The sequence below is a fragment of the Rhinatrema bivittatum genome, chromosome 4 (genome assembly GCF_901001135.1).
Source record: "Rhinatrema bivittatum chromosome 4, aRhiBiv1.1, whole genome shotgun sequence".
Classification (NCBI taxonomy): Eukaryota; Metazoa; Chordata; class Amphibia; order Gymnophiona; family Rhinatrematidae; genus Rhinatrema; species Rhinatrema bivittatum.
The window spans coordinates 27488180-27501585 of NC_042618.1; the positions used below are offsets into that span (position 1 = coordinate 27488180).

The window sequence follows — 13406 nt, forward strand, 5'->3', positions numbered from 1 at the left end:
GCCTGAGACAGAGTGGAATGTGCCCTGAGCCCAGTCGAGACAGGATGACCCTGACTGATATAAGCAGAGCTAATAGCCTCCTTCAACCACCGCGCAATGGTAGTTCCTGAAACCTTATGACCCTTTTTGGCACCACTCCATAGCACAAAAAGATGATCCAACAGGCGGAAATCGTTTGTAACCTTCAGGTAGTGTAATAAAGCATGCCTCACATCCAACTGACGCAATTCCTGTGCCTGAAGTGAAGAAGAATCCCAAGTTGTGAAGGATGGAAGTTCCACTGACTGATTCAAGTGGAAAGACGAAACCACCTTTGGTAAAAAGGACGGGACCAATCGCAGGGAGACTCCTGTATCCGAAATTCTCAAAAAAGGCTCTCTACATGACAAGGCCTGAAGTTCGGAAATTCGACAAGCCGAACAAATTGCCACCAGATAAACCACTTTCAAGGTGAGGTCCTTCATGGAAGATCGCTTCAGGGGTTCAAAGGAAGCAGCACACAAGCCCCTAAGAACCACATTAAAGTTCCAGGATGGACAAGGTTGCCATATCGGAGGATGCAAATGCTTGACGCCCCTAAGAAAACATACCACGTCTGGATGTGCTGCCAAAGAAAATCCACCAACTCTGCCCTGAAGACAGCCTAAAGCCACCACTTGAACCCTGAGCGAATTAAAGGAAAGACCTTTAGTCAACCCCTCCTGTAGGAAGGCCAAAATATCCACCACAGAAGCTCGCCGAGGGTCTACCCAGAGCTGTGTACACCACATGTAAAATATTTTCCAAACTCTCACGTATACCAGAAAGGTGGAAGGTTTCCTAGATTGCAAGAGGGTCGTGATAACTCCTTCTGAATAACCCTTATCCTCAAACACTCCCTCTCAAAAGCCAAGCCGCTAGACAAAAGCAATCGGCCTGACCCAAAAAGACGGGGCCTTGACGCAGAAGATTGGGCAGATGAGCTAGCTGTAATGGACCGTCCACAGCCAGGTTGACCAAGTCCGTGAACCACGGCTGCTTCGGCTACTCCAGAACAACAAGGACCACCTCGCCTGGGTGGACTTCTATGCGACGCAAAATCTTGCCTACCAATGGCCAAAGGGGAAAGACGTACAGAAGGACTCCTGTCGGCCAAGGTAGAACTAATGCATCTACTCTTTCTGCCCCTCTTTCTCTTCACCGACTGAAGAATTGTGAGGCTTTGGCATTGCGAAAAGTCACCATCAAATCCATGCCATGGCGTGCCCCACTCTCAGCGGATGAGATCTAGCACTTCCTCCGACAGTTCCCACTCTCTGGGGTCCAACTGATTCCAGCTCAGAAAGTCCGCTTGCACATTGTCTGTGCGCGCTGTGCGAGAGGCAGCTATGATATCCAAGTGCTGTTCTGCCCAGTAGATCAACTCTCGAGCTTCCTGAGCCCACCGCCTGGCTCTTGGTGTCCCACTGCCGGTTGATGTAAGCTACTGTGGTTGCATTGTCCGAAAACTCTCGCACTGGCTGCCCCTTACTAGGGCAGGAGCTTTTGCAGGGCTAAACGCATAGCTCTCGTTTCCAAACGATTAATAGACCAGGAGGCTTCCTCCACCGTCCACCGGCCTTGCACAGACTGGTTTCAACATACCACTCCCCATCCAGAGAGACTGGCATCTGTGGTGACTATCCAAGTCAGGATTTCCAAGTCCGCACCCCACTGTAGCTTGTCTGGTAGAAGCCACCAGGCAAGACTGGAGCGAGCGACTTCCGGCAGGGGGAGCGGGAGCTAGAAGAGTTCAGATCGTGGATCCCACCGGGACAGCAAAGCTGACTGTAGAGGCCGCATATGGGCAAACGCCCACGGAACCAACTCCAGGGTAGAAGCCATAGATCAGAGTACTTGCAAATAATCCCAGACCTTGGGCACCCGCTTCTGCAATAAGCTGTGCACTTGGTGTTTTAATTTGGAAAGCCGATCTTCAGAAAGGAAAATCTTCCCCAACTTGGTGTCGAAAAGCGCCCCTCCGAAACTCCAAATTTGGGAGGGAACCAGCTGACTCATGCCCATCCAACTGAGAGAGCGCAGTCGATGGAGAACTAAGGCCATTGCCTTGGTGAAGGTCCTGGGCGCTTTCGCCAGACCGAAGGGTAGGGCGCAAAACTGGAAATGTTCCCACAGAATCATGAATCTCGGATATCTCTGATGATTGGGCCAGATGCCGATGTGCAAGTATGCGTCGGTTAAATCCGGAGATGCCAGAAACTCTCCTTTGCGCATTGAGGCAATAACCAATTATAAGGTCTTCACTCGAAAACAAGGGCCCTTGAGAGCGATGTTCACCTTCTTGAGATCGAGAATGGGCCTGAACGTGCCTTCCTTTTTGGGGACCACGAAATAAATGGAATAACGACCCAATCCCCGTTCGCTTAGGGGTACGGGCACGATAGCCCCAGGCTGGCGTAGCTGAGCAACAGTTTCCTGCACTGTTAGCCTCTTTTCTTGATAAGCACAGGGGGAGACGAGGAACTGATCTCTTAACGGACGAGCAAATTCTAAAGTGAGCCTTGACTTATTACATTTAGGACCCACTTATCCGACGTGATCTTGGCCCACTCCTCGTAAAACAGTGCCCGATCACTGGGTCTGAGGAGTGGGCTAGCCTCACCTCATTATGCAGACTTGGCTCCTCCACCGCCAAGGGAAGGGGTCTCCCTGCCCAGTCTACGTCCCCGAAAGGGCTAGTTCCAAGATGATTGCCTACTCAAGGGATGTTGCTCAGATCCCCCCAAAGGCCTGGACGGGCGAAACTGTCGGCTGGCTCTGAAGTGGGAGTGGGAAGGCAGGGAGCTCTTCACCCTTGGCTTGTCCTCCGGCAGCTTGTGGACCTTGTTCTCCCTGAGAGACTTTATCATCGCCTCCAAATCCTTGCCAAACAGCAACTTCCCTTTGAAAGGCAAGGATCCTAACTGGGCCTTGGACAAGACATCAGCCACCCAGTTCCTCATCCAGAGGAGGCGCCAGGCAGAAGCCGTCGACATCATAGTTCTTGAGGAAGTATGGATGAGATCACATAGGGTATCCATGCTGTACGCCACCACAGCCTCCAACTGCTCAGCTTGGCAGGAGTCCGACTCAGAGAGGGACATGTCCGACTATAGCTGTTGCACCCAGCGTAATCCAGCTCTCAGCATAAAACTGCAGCACATAACCGCCCAAACGCCCAGGGCAGACACCTCAAAAATGTTCTTGAGGTGCACCTCCAGCTTCCTATCCTGAAGATCCTTCAATGCTGTCGCCCCGGCCATGGGGATGGTCATCTTCTTAGTAAAAGCAGACGCAATGGCATCCACCTTCGGGATCTTCAGAAGCTCCAGTGCATCCTCGGGAAGGGGTTACAACTTATCCATGGCCCTGCTGACCTTTAAGCCAGTGTCTGGAGTATCCCACTCCCTGAACAGCAAGTCGGTGACAGACTGGTGGAAAGGAAAAGCTCGTGTAGGACCACGCAGGCCCAACATGAACAGATCCACTGCTCCCAGTTCTGATGGCTCCTGCAGAACTTCAGTACCCAGTTTTTTAATACAGCTAGGATAAGGGGAGCCAATTCCTCCTTGAGAAACAGTCTGACCACTTTAGGGTCATCATCTTCGACTGCCTGGGCCTTCGACCTCTCCTGATCCATATCCTGGTCCCCCAGGGCTGGATCTGGTCCCAAAGGTACTTGCGCTGGGACCTCATCCACCCAGGCATCCTCAGGAGCGTCATCTGTGGTGGGTAACGGGGCCGGGAGCCTAGGATCGCGTCTAATTCTGGTGGCCCCCGAGGTCCCAGAGGGCCTAGGGTGCTTGGCCGGAGGGGCGGGCGCATCCTGCATTGCCCTGCTCCACTGGGACCTCCGAGCTTTATAAGATTTGTACAAAAGTAGCACAAAGTCTGAAGAAAATGAAGAAGAGGAATCAGACTCTGGAAGATCCACTTCACCTACTAAAGGAGCCCTCCCCCCCCCCCACCACTGGACTCCCACTGGAGGACCTGGCTCCAGCGACAACTCAGGAGGTAAATCCCCCTCTCCTCTGCGAGCCATATGGTAGATCTGAAGGAGGACAAAATGGCCTCCGTTCCTGCGCTGAGCAGGAAGCCATCATTGACTGACCTCCACGCCAGGGAAAGCCTCCCAGGCTCGTGGAGTCAGGAGGGCTTGCTTGTTGCTGCATTTCCAGAAGGACCCTCCCCACCGGAGAGGCATCTGGAGCATTGTCCGTCTCTGGACAGGTGTGCACACGCGTCCCCACACGCGGTACAATCTGCAGCACAGGGCAACACGATCAGGCCCGGGAAACTCAGGAGCCCCGCTGGAGGAGAATAAAATGAGCGCTGAGCCGATCGCTGAACACTGGTTGGCGCGGGTATGTCGGGGAAAAGTGCCGTCCCACGGCCTTTCCCCGAGACTGCGGTGCTCCACTGATGAAAAAGAATTTCCTCCTTTTTTTTTTTAATCAAAAAAACTTTAATAAACAAGAGGTCCTTCCCTCAAGAATGGCCGGAGACTCCAGTGGTCCTGCAGGGTGAGGGAACTGGCACCCCCAGGTTTCAGCCCTGCACATGGACGAAGGGCAGCGCAACGAAGGGTTACCGACCCCCTGCTCGTCCGCCTCAGGGACCCTACCAGGATCTGGCAACCCCTTGGGAGGCTCAATGATGAGAAGAGGAGAAGTCCCTTTTTACTTTTTTCAGTCCAACTGCAGGCTTTGCACCTCCACCATCTGCTGGAGACAGAGAAATACTGAGTGACTGCAGGTGGCACCTCAGGTTATGTGGCAGTCAGTAAAACTTCTCTGTCTCCTTCTGCTGGAGGGGAGGCCAAACCCAGGAGTCTGGACTGATCCGGGTACGTACAGGGAATATAAATAACAATTAATGCTATTATTTGCTCTAAACCAAAAATGAACATATGCTACTGCAAACAGTTTCTAAATACAAATGAATGCCAGTAGAGGCCAGCATGTTCAGTAGCAGTGAGTGCACTACCATGTGCAGGGTCCTGAGATCAATTTCCAGGTGGATTTTTTTTTTTTATTTCCCAGGCCCACTGGAAATGCTGCAAAAACAGAGTTCAAGGCCCCTAGGAGAGGTGGGGGTGGGGGGGAAGGTATAGTCATCATGCAATGGCAACACCTGGTAATCAAATTCAGGGTCCATGAATACAGGATTCCAGAAGGAGCTCTGGTATATGGGCCCTGGAGCCGCCAATGCCGAAGAAGCTATTGGGGGAGGCGCAAAGGAGCAAGACCGACCATGGAGCACATACTTGGTAGCTACCCTGTGCGATGGCACACCAGGTAGATAGCTCTCTTCTCCCAACAGGCCTCGCAGCGGCGCATCGCGGTCATTTCCATTGCTGCGATCCGACAAGAGGGAAATGAGAAGGGAAATGCCCTGTCGCTGAAAAAGGCTGCGCGCTGTGCCGAGGCTGCCCCGCACTCCCCTCCTGAGCTGGCACCTCCCAGCACACTGCAAACTGTTGCTTTTCTTTGGTTTTGTTTTTTTTTAGACCGGGAGAAGGGAGGAGGGGAGAAAGGCAAAGACAGAACCAGGGAAGAAGACAACCCACCCCCAAGGGCCTGGAAAACAGTCAGGAAAGGGAGAAGCCAGAAAGAAAATCCATGCTCTCCTTTTTTTTCCCTCCCCCCCAAAGGTAGTCACGCTCCCTGGCCAAGGCTCAACCAGGGTCCCCTTAATGGGGTGTGGGAGCAAGACAAGGGCTTGCACTCCTGACTGTTAATCAGTGGCTTGGCCCAGGGATCCGACTGCAGATTCACCATCGAGCTGTTGCACCAGTTCAATCCTACCATCTGCTGGAGGCAAAAATACTGGATTCCTGCTGCTGGCACCACCTCCTAACTAGTGGCTGTGATGTCAGGCAGGAAAACAGAGGGAGGGGGAAAGAACCCACTGGACTGGTGTAGCAGGATGATATGGAAACTAAAAGTAAGCTTGAGAAAAACAAGCTTGGTTCTGACTTAGCTAGAAGGGCAGAGGAGCAGAAGCAAACTGCTGGAGCAAAAAAAAAAAAAAAGTATAAATGCTTGCACTCTTACCTGTTGTACAGCTTCTCATAAAAGCTTTTGTTTGGCAGCGTCAGGTAGACATTCGGTAGCATAAGTTCCAGTACATAATGGGAGTTGCTGATTGCTTTATCCTGAAATTCGTTCATTTCCCCAGCATCTCCTGGCATCACCATCTAAACCAGAAAAGGAGAGCTTGGTGGCAGGATCTCTCTTTCAAGCATGCAGTCCTTTTATTCAAGAAACATTTTCTCTTTGTACAGAACAGAAGCACTCTTCAAGAACACAAACACATCCACTCCAGCACCAGGAGGCAAGGTTGCAGCAATGTCCAGGCGCGCATTTAAAAGCATCAAGACAAGCCAGCAACAGTAGTGCTGTCACTATTCCTTTTTTACGCACTCTTTCTTCAATTTGGAGCCCGATACTACTGATAAACTTCTTTACGAAAATTGAAATGACTTCTTGGTGTTAGAGAAGGTCGGTGATCCTGTTTACTTCTCTACCCCACCTATCTCTTTTAGAACTTGCAGATACACATGCGAGGAAAGCCAAGCATTGGGCAGCGGAGAGCAGCCAAGAGAAAAGCACATCAACACATGCATCTCAACTGCTTTTTCAGCACAGTGGCCCTGGGAAGAGAGCAGAGCTCTACAATAAACTGTGGATGCCATCTGAAGAAGGGATCTATGCCAGCTGGAAAATTCAAGCTCTCTTTGGAAAAGTCTGATCTTGGCATCACTCAGTTATATGTGTAATTCTGTAATCCGTTGAGATCTGTGGATCAACGGAATCTAAATTTTACAAATAAATAAATAAATAAATAATGCAATCACAATCCAGTGATATTTACCTTGGCAAAACAAATCCCTTTTTTTTCACCCAGAACTGATACAGCTAACAGAACCATGCTCTACTGGAAGAAAATACAAACGCTCCCCAATTTGAAGTCTTGTATTATGGAAAGAAGTATCTTTTTGTTAGTTTCTTTTAGCTTGTAAGAATCTATAAGAACCTAAGAAATGCCAGACTGGGTCAGACCAAAGGTTCATCAAGCCTAGCATCCTGTCTCCAACAGTGGCCAATCCAGGTCATAATCCTTCTTGCTCATAGCCAGGATAAGCAATGGCTTCCCCATATCTACAGGACTAATAGTGGTATACATGGGACTTTTCCTCCAAAAACTTTTCTAAACTCTTTTTAAACCCAGCTACTCTAATTGCTTTCAACACATCCTCTGGTAACAAATTCTACAGTTTAATTATGTGCCGAGTGAAAAAATACTTTCTCCAAATTTGTTTTAAAACTGTTATCTATTAGGACTAGGGGACACTCCATGAAGCTATCTCTATTGGAAGGGGTAAATCACTGAAGGAAAATTGGTTCTTACCTGCTAATTTTCGATCCTGGAATACCACACATCAGTCCAGACAAAACATTTTAGGCACTGCTAAATAATCGAGAGTGCCACCTGCAGTCCCTCAATATTGACCTGTACCCAAGCCAAAGTAGAGCTAGATTCTGAGCTTTCACAAACAGCTATCCCCCACTAGGGCGAACATGGAAAACTAGGGTTGAAGCCCCCTGAAACAGAGCCCTCACATCCAACCTAGGATCCGAAAACCTTTCAGTCCTCAATATCCAACTATATACAGAAAAAAGCTCTACAGAAAACTCCTATTGAAACCATAAAAATCTTTCAGAATACAGGGGATGGGTCCCTGGACTGATCTGTGGTATTCCAGGAATGAAAATTAGCAGGTAAGAACCAATTTTCCTTTCCCCAGATCAGACCTGACAAGTGAGATGTACCCAAGCTCCCCTACATTGGGCAGGTACCCGAAAGACTTACTCACAGAACACTCTCACCAAAGCTTGCTTTCTCTGGGGCCCGCACATCTAAGCGGTAATGCCTGGTGAAAGTGTGACGGGAAGATCATGTAGCTGTTCTACAGAACTCCTGAGATGACACCAACTGACACTCCACCCAAGAGGAGACTTGTGCCCTGGTAGAATGCACTCGAAACTCCTCCTGAACCTTCCGACCTTTACAAATATAGGCTGAAATAATAGACTCTTAACCACCGAGCAATAATGGCTTTAGACACCTTAGCTCCTTTGCTTGCACCACCAAACAAGAAAAATAGATGATCTAAATGCTGGAAACTGTTAGTGACCTTAAGGTAACGCATTAGGGTCCGCCACACATCCAAAAGGTGACGCTCCCGGCATGCGCTCCATCCACTGACAAATTCGGAAAAGCTGGCAGCTCCACAGTCTGGTTGAGGTGTAATGAAGAAACCAACTTCGGCAAAAATGAGGGCACCATATGGAAAGATATGCCATCCTCAGATATCTTCAGAAATTGCTCCCTGCAGAACAAGGCCTGAAGTTCTGAAATCCATCTGGCCGAACAAATTGCTACCATAAATATCATTTTCAAGGTAAGATCTTTCAGCGTCGCCCTCTGCAAAGGCTCAAACGGAGGACTATTCAGCCCTCGCAAGACTAGGTTAAGATACCAGGAGGGATACGTCCTTCATACTGGCAGTCGCAAATGCTTGGACCCCTTAAGAAAACGTACGATGGCCAGATGAGAAGCTAAAGGCTTTTTCTGTAACTTCTTCTGAAGACACCCCAAGGCCGCCACCTGCACCTGAAGCAAATTATAGGCTAGACCCTTTGACAATCCCTGCTATAAAAAGGCCAAGACATGCTTAAACATCTACCTGCAATGCATCTAAGCCCTCCTTCATAAACCAGGACTCAAACACTCTCCACACCCTGACATAATCTAGCGAGGTGTAAGATCTCCTTGCTTGTAGCAAGGTAGCCACAACTACCTCAGAGTATCCTTTAGACCTTAAAACGTTTCCTCTCAAAAGCCAAACCGCGAGACAAAAGCAATCCAACCAATCTGAAACTGACCCGAAACTGGAAATGCTGCCACAGCATATGGGTACATGCAGGTAAGCCTCCATCAAGTCCAATGAAGCCAAAAACTCTCCTCACCGGACCGAGGCTATTACTGTCTGCAATGTCTCCATATGAAATGTGCTCATAATCCCACTGGAACTGGCCGACCCTTACAGATATAGGCCGAAAAAAAATTTCTTCCTTCACCCATCACGCATCATGCTCTTAGAAGCCCTACATCCTTTTCTTGCTCCAATGAGCAACACGAAAAGATGATCAGACTTCCTGAAGTCATCAGTGACCTTCAGATAACACAAAAGCGATCGACGGACATCTAATCAGTGAAATTCCTTCGTCTGGTGTGCATCTGATGCAAGATGTAGAAAAACTGGCAACTCCATAGTCTAGTTAAGATGAAAGGAGGATTAGACCTATTGCAAAAGGATGGGACTGTACATAATGACACCCTATTGTCTGAAATCTTCAAAAAAAAGCTCACTGCACAATAAGGCTTGGAGCTCTGAAATCCGCCTAGCCGAACAAATGGCCACCAGAAAAAAAATGCCTTCAGGGTAAGATCTTTTAACGAAACTCGTCTCAGCGACTCAAAACGAAATTGATGCCTCAAGATAAAGGCGATCCGCCAGCTCCGAAAAGATGGGCCCCTGACGCAGCAATCCCTGTAGGTGACCCAACCAGACGGGACCATCTACTACCATATGCACTAAATCGGCAAATTACAGATGGCGTGGCCACTCTGGTGCCACCAGAATCACCCTTCCTGGATGTAGCTCGATGCCATGTAACACTCAACCTACGAGAGGTCCTGGGGGAAATATGTACAGTAGAAGTCTTGACAGCCAAGGCTGAACTATAACATCAATCCCTTTGGAACAGACTTCCTTTCTGCGGCTGAAAACCCTGTCCGCTTTGGTATTCCCTCAAGACACAATGAGATCCAGCTGAGGCTTGCTCCACCTATCTCGAATGAGGGCAAAGGCTTCCACTAACAACTCCCACTCCCTTGGATCCAGCTGTTGTCTGCTGAGGAAATCTGCTTGCACATCTTCTACTACGGCCACATGGGACACTGCTAATCCTTCTAGATGTCTTTCTGCCCAGACAAACATCTCCTGGGCCTCCTGAGCCACTAAGCGACTTTTTGGGTTGTCCCCTTCCAGGATAGAAACCTTATCTGCATCAAGACCATCATCTGCTGGTACTCCCGCAGGATCAACACCTGGATCATCTTGTGGACCATTTTGTGGGCCCTCCTAGAGACTGTTAACATTGGAATTGTCCAAAATCTCCCAATCCATACCGGCTGGGCATCCCAGGCCGAGGAGCCTCCCTCTGGATCATGCTTGCGCGTCCGCTTTAGGCTTCTTAGCCGAGCGATGGGACTTCTGGGAGGTTGCTCATTTATTTGTCGCTTCCTTCTATGCCCTATAAGACTTATGGAGCAAAACCTCCTCAGACTCACTGGACCCCTTGTCCACTGTGTCCTCTTCTGACGCCCCCAATTGTAAATCCACTGGGGACAGAGGGGGAGGGGAATCTCTAAACTCCCTAGCTGCTGCCCCACGTGCAGTCAAAATGGCCGCCGTCCCTTCCAACCCCCTCCAAGGCCTCCTGAAAGTGACCCGATGACCGGATGCAGTGCTTGCTCCCTGTGCCTCCTGCAGAGGTCCCTTCCCCTCCAGAGGCACAGACAGCACACAAATAGGCCTTATTGAGACGCGATCACCTCAAACTCTGCACACTTTCCCATGCTGCTGCCATGGACAGCACCAAAAATAGCTTGAGAGCCATCTGTACAGTCACCACTCCTCCTGGCACTGACCCAGACCCCTGGTGCTGCTGCCAAAGTGATTGAAACTCCTCTCCCTCAACCGCCACGATCCCTGGTAGAAGTAAAGTTGTCCCAGCTTTTTTTTTTTTTTTTAAACTACTTAAAGGAGCAGCAACCAACAAAAGGAAAAGTAACAGAATACTTCCCTGCTTTTGACTGCTCCTGGTTGATAGCTGACAGTGAGAGGACCTCAGAGGGAGTGAAGGAACCACAATCTCTGGCTTTCCCTCCCTCTGGAAGATGAAGGCCGAGACAGATCAGGGATGACCAACCTCCCTCTTGCCCTTCTCTATCCCAGGGATGGCCCACGAAGGAACCTGACCTCTCGGGGAACCTCTTCTTTCTTCTCTTCTAAGAATTTAAGAAACTTCTTTTTTTTTTTTAAACTCCAGACTGCAGGTTTGCACCTCTACCATCTGCTGCAGACAGAGAAATACTAAGGGACTACAGGTGGCACTCTTAGTTATGTAGCAGTGCCTGAAAAGATTTTATTCTCTGCCTCCATCTGCTAGTAGGAATGCAAAACCCACTTGTCTGGACTGATCTGGGATATGAACAGGAATGTCCATTTACCCCACTCATGATTTTATAGATCTCAATCATATCTCCTCTCAGCCAACTCTTTTCCAAGTTGAAGAGCCTTAATGGTTTAGTCTTTCCTCATAGGGGAATCGTTCAATCTCTTTTAGCATTTTGGCCACTCTTCTCTCCATCTTTTCTAGTTACGCTATAATCTTCTGTGAGATGGGATGACCAAAAGTTCACACAATACTCAGGGGGTGCGGCCCCATCATGGATTGATACAAAGGCATTATGAGATATTCTGTTTTATTTTCCATTCCTTAATTTTATTGGCCATGTAGAAGCCCAGTCCCCCAGTCTCAGAAGGTCCTCTTACAATTCCTTACCACTGGCTTGTGATTTAACTACCTACTTTGAACAGTTTTGCACAGTGCTGTAAGAGAGCAATTTTCAAAGGGGATTCTGCAGGTAAAAAGTATTTTAGAAAGTATTTTACCTGCATAAGTCAGCTGTCTGCAAACTGTCCAAGCTGTATGCACGTAGTTCCATAAGGCATACTTTAGTTTTACCTGCACATTAGTGGACATGATCCCAAGGCGGGGTTAGGTCAGGGGAAAAAAAAAATATGTGCATAATTTTGGATTTTCAAAACCACTCGTGTAGTATTGGTCAGAAAAGGTATCCATGGAACAAGCAGGTACAAATCTCGGTGGGGTAGGGGGGCACTTTTTTCCTTAGACAATTTTCAAAGAAGAGCATGCAAATTTTTCCTTTGAAAATTGGTGCAAAGACCGAGGACTACATAGCAATGCGGGCAAGTTTAAAAATTGCTCCCTGGCCGCAAAGGAGAGCACTTCAATGTGGAAGGCTTTCAAGTCAGCAGTGATGAAGGAATACTTTACTTCTTTTGCCCTTTACCTCTTCGTTTTCAAACATAACTCTGCGCGAGGAAAAAGGAGAGGGTTCGGGTCGCCGGAGGTCGCAGACGTCCTTCAAAGAGTGAGATCCTCCTTCTTCATCCTCCTGGAAGCGGCCATCGCCCTCCTCTTCCTCCTCGGTGGTCATTCTCTCCAGGATGGAGTGGATGGCAACTGGATTAATTCTCAGCACAATCCTGCGCAGTGAACAAAACAAGAAGACCTGCATTCTTCCATAATCATGGCACCATGAAAATGATATGTACGCCAGCTAGAAAGGCTACGGAAGTGCACAAACAAAGTGAAAGGGTTTTTACGTCAATGCTCATGAACATTAAAAAGCAAACTGCACATTATGAACACAAGATATAATGCATGGACAAAACCTGCATTTGCAATAATCTTGTGCTCCCAACAAAGGAACAAAAGCTAGGAAATTCATATAGTCAGTGATTTTTTTTTTTTTTTTGGTATTAGCAGTTTCAGTTCCGTTGCAGGCAGATAGCTTTCAGCAATCAGTTTCACTCACCTTGGCCAATCAAAATTGTCAGATGAGGACACATCACCGTCCATGCCACTGGACACTTTAAAAAAGTGGATGGAAGGCACTTCTTTGTCTTCTTGCAGGTTTCCTAAAGTGAGCAAGTGGGGAGAGAAAGCCCCTAATCAGGACTGCTGTTACTAATTTTAACAACTGGAAGCAGATCACTCAGAGAATCAATACGCGTGTTTCTTGGCTCCCCTGCTTTCTAGGTCCCCTTTCTTGTATTCTGTTCTCACTTATTTCCTAGGCTTATACACCTCTGTTTAAAATAAGGTTGTACCTTCTTACTGTGGCCATCCTTCACAGAATCCACCGTTCGTGGACGAGTGTAATGCAGATAATGCCCAAAGAGGGATTTGATGAGGAGTGCCCTGATTTACTGAGATGGACAATGTTCTCAAATGGATAGGTAGGAGTGGATATGAAAAATGCATACATTCATGTTCTAGGAATGACACACAAATCAGAAGAAAATAAGTATCTTACTGATTCTGTTTGGTTTAACTGATTATGGAATTATTTTAAAAAAAGGGATTGAAAAGGATGTGTCACAATACAGCAAACAGACTGTATATGCCTGCCTTCAGGCAGAGCCTACTGGGGCAAGTTACGTA

The 13406-nt window shown here is 48.2% G+C and overlaps 1 protein-coding gene across 3 annotated transcripts in view; it reads right to left on the bottom strand.

Annotated features, from left to right (window-relative positions):
- Window positions 1-13406, bottom strand: part of ATG2B (autophagy related 2B) — a 263381-nt gene that overhangs the window by 142534 nt on the left and 107441 nt on the right. For all 3 annotated transcript variants that reach the window (XM_029597896.1, XM_029597895.1, XM_029597894.1), the window contains exons 16-18: window positions 12778-12880; window positions 12250-12445; window positions 6075-6217 (exon numbers count right to left, since the gene is read on the bottom strand). In XM_029597896.1, coding sequence (XP_029453756.1) covers window positions 6075-6217; window positions 12250-12445; window positions 12778-12880 — 442 coding nt within the window. The remainder of the gene's footprint in view (window positions 1-6074; window positions 6218-12249; window positions 12446-12777; window positions 12881-13406) is intronic.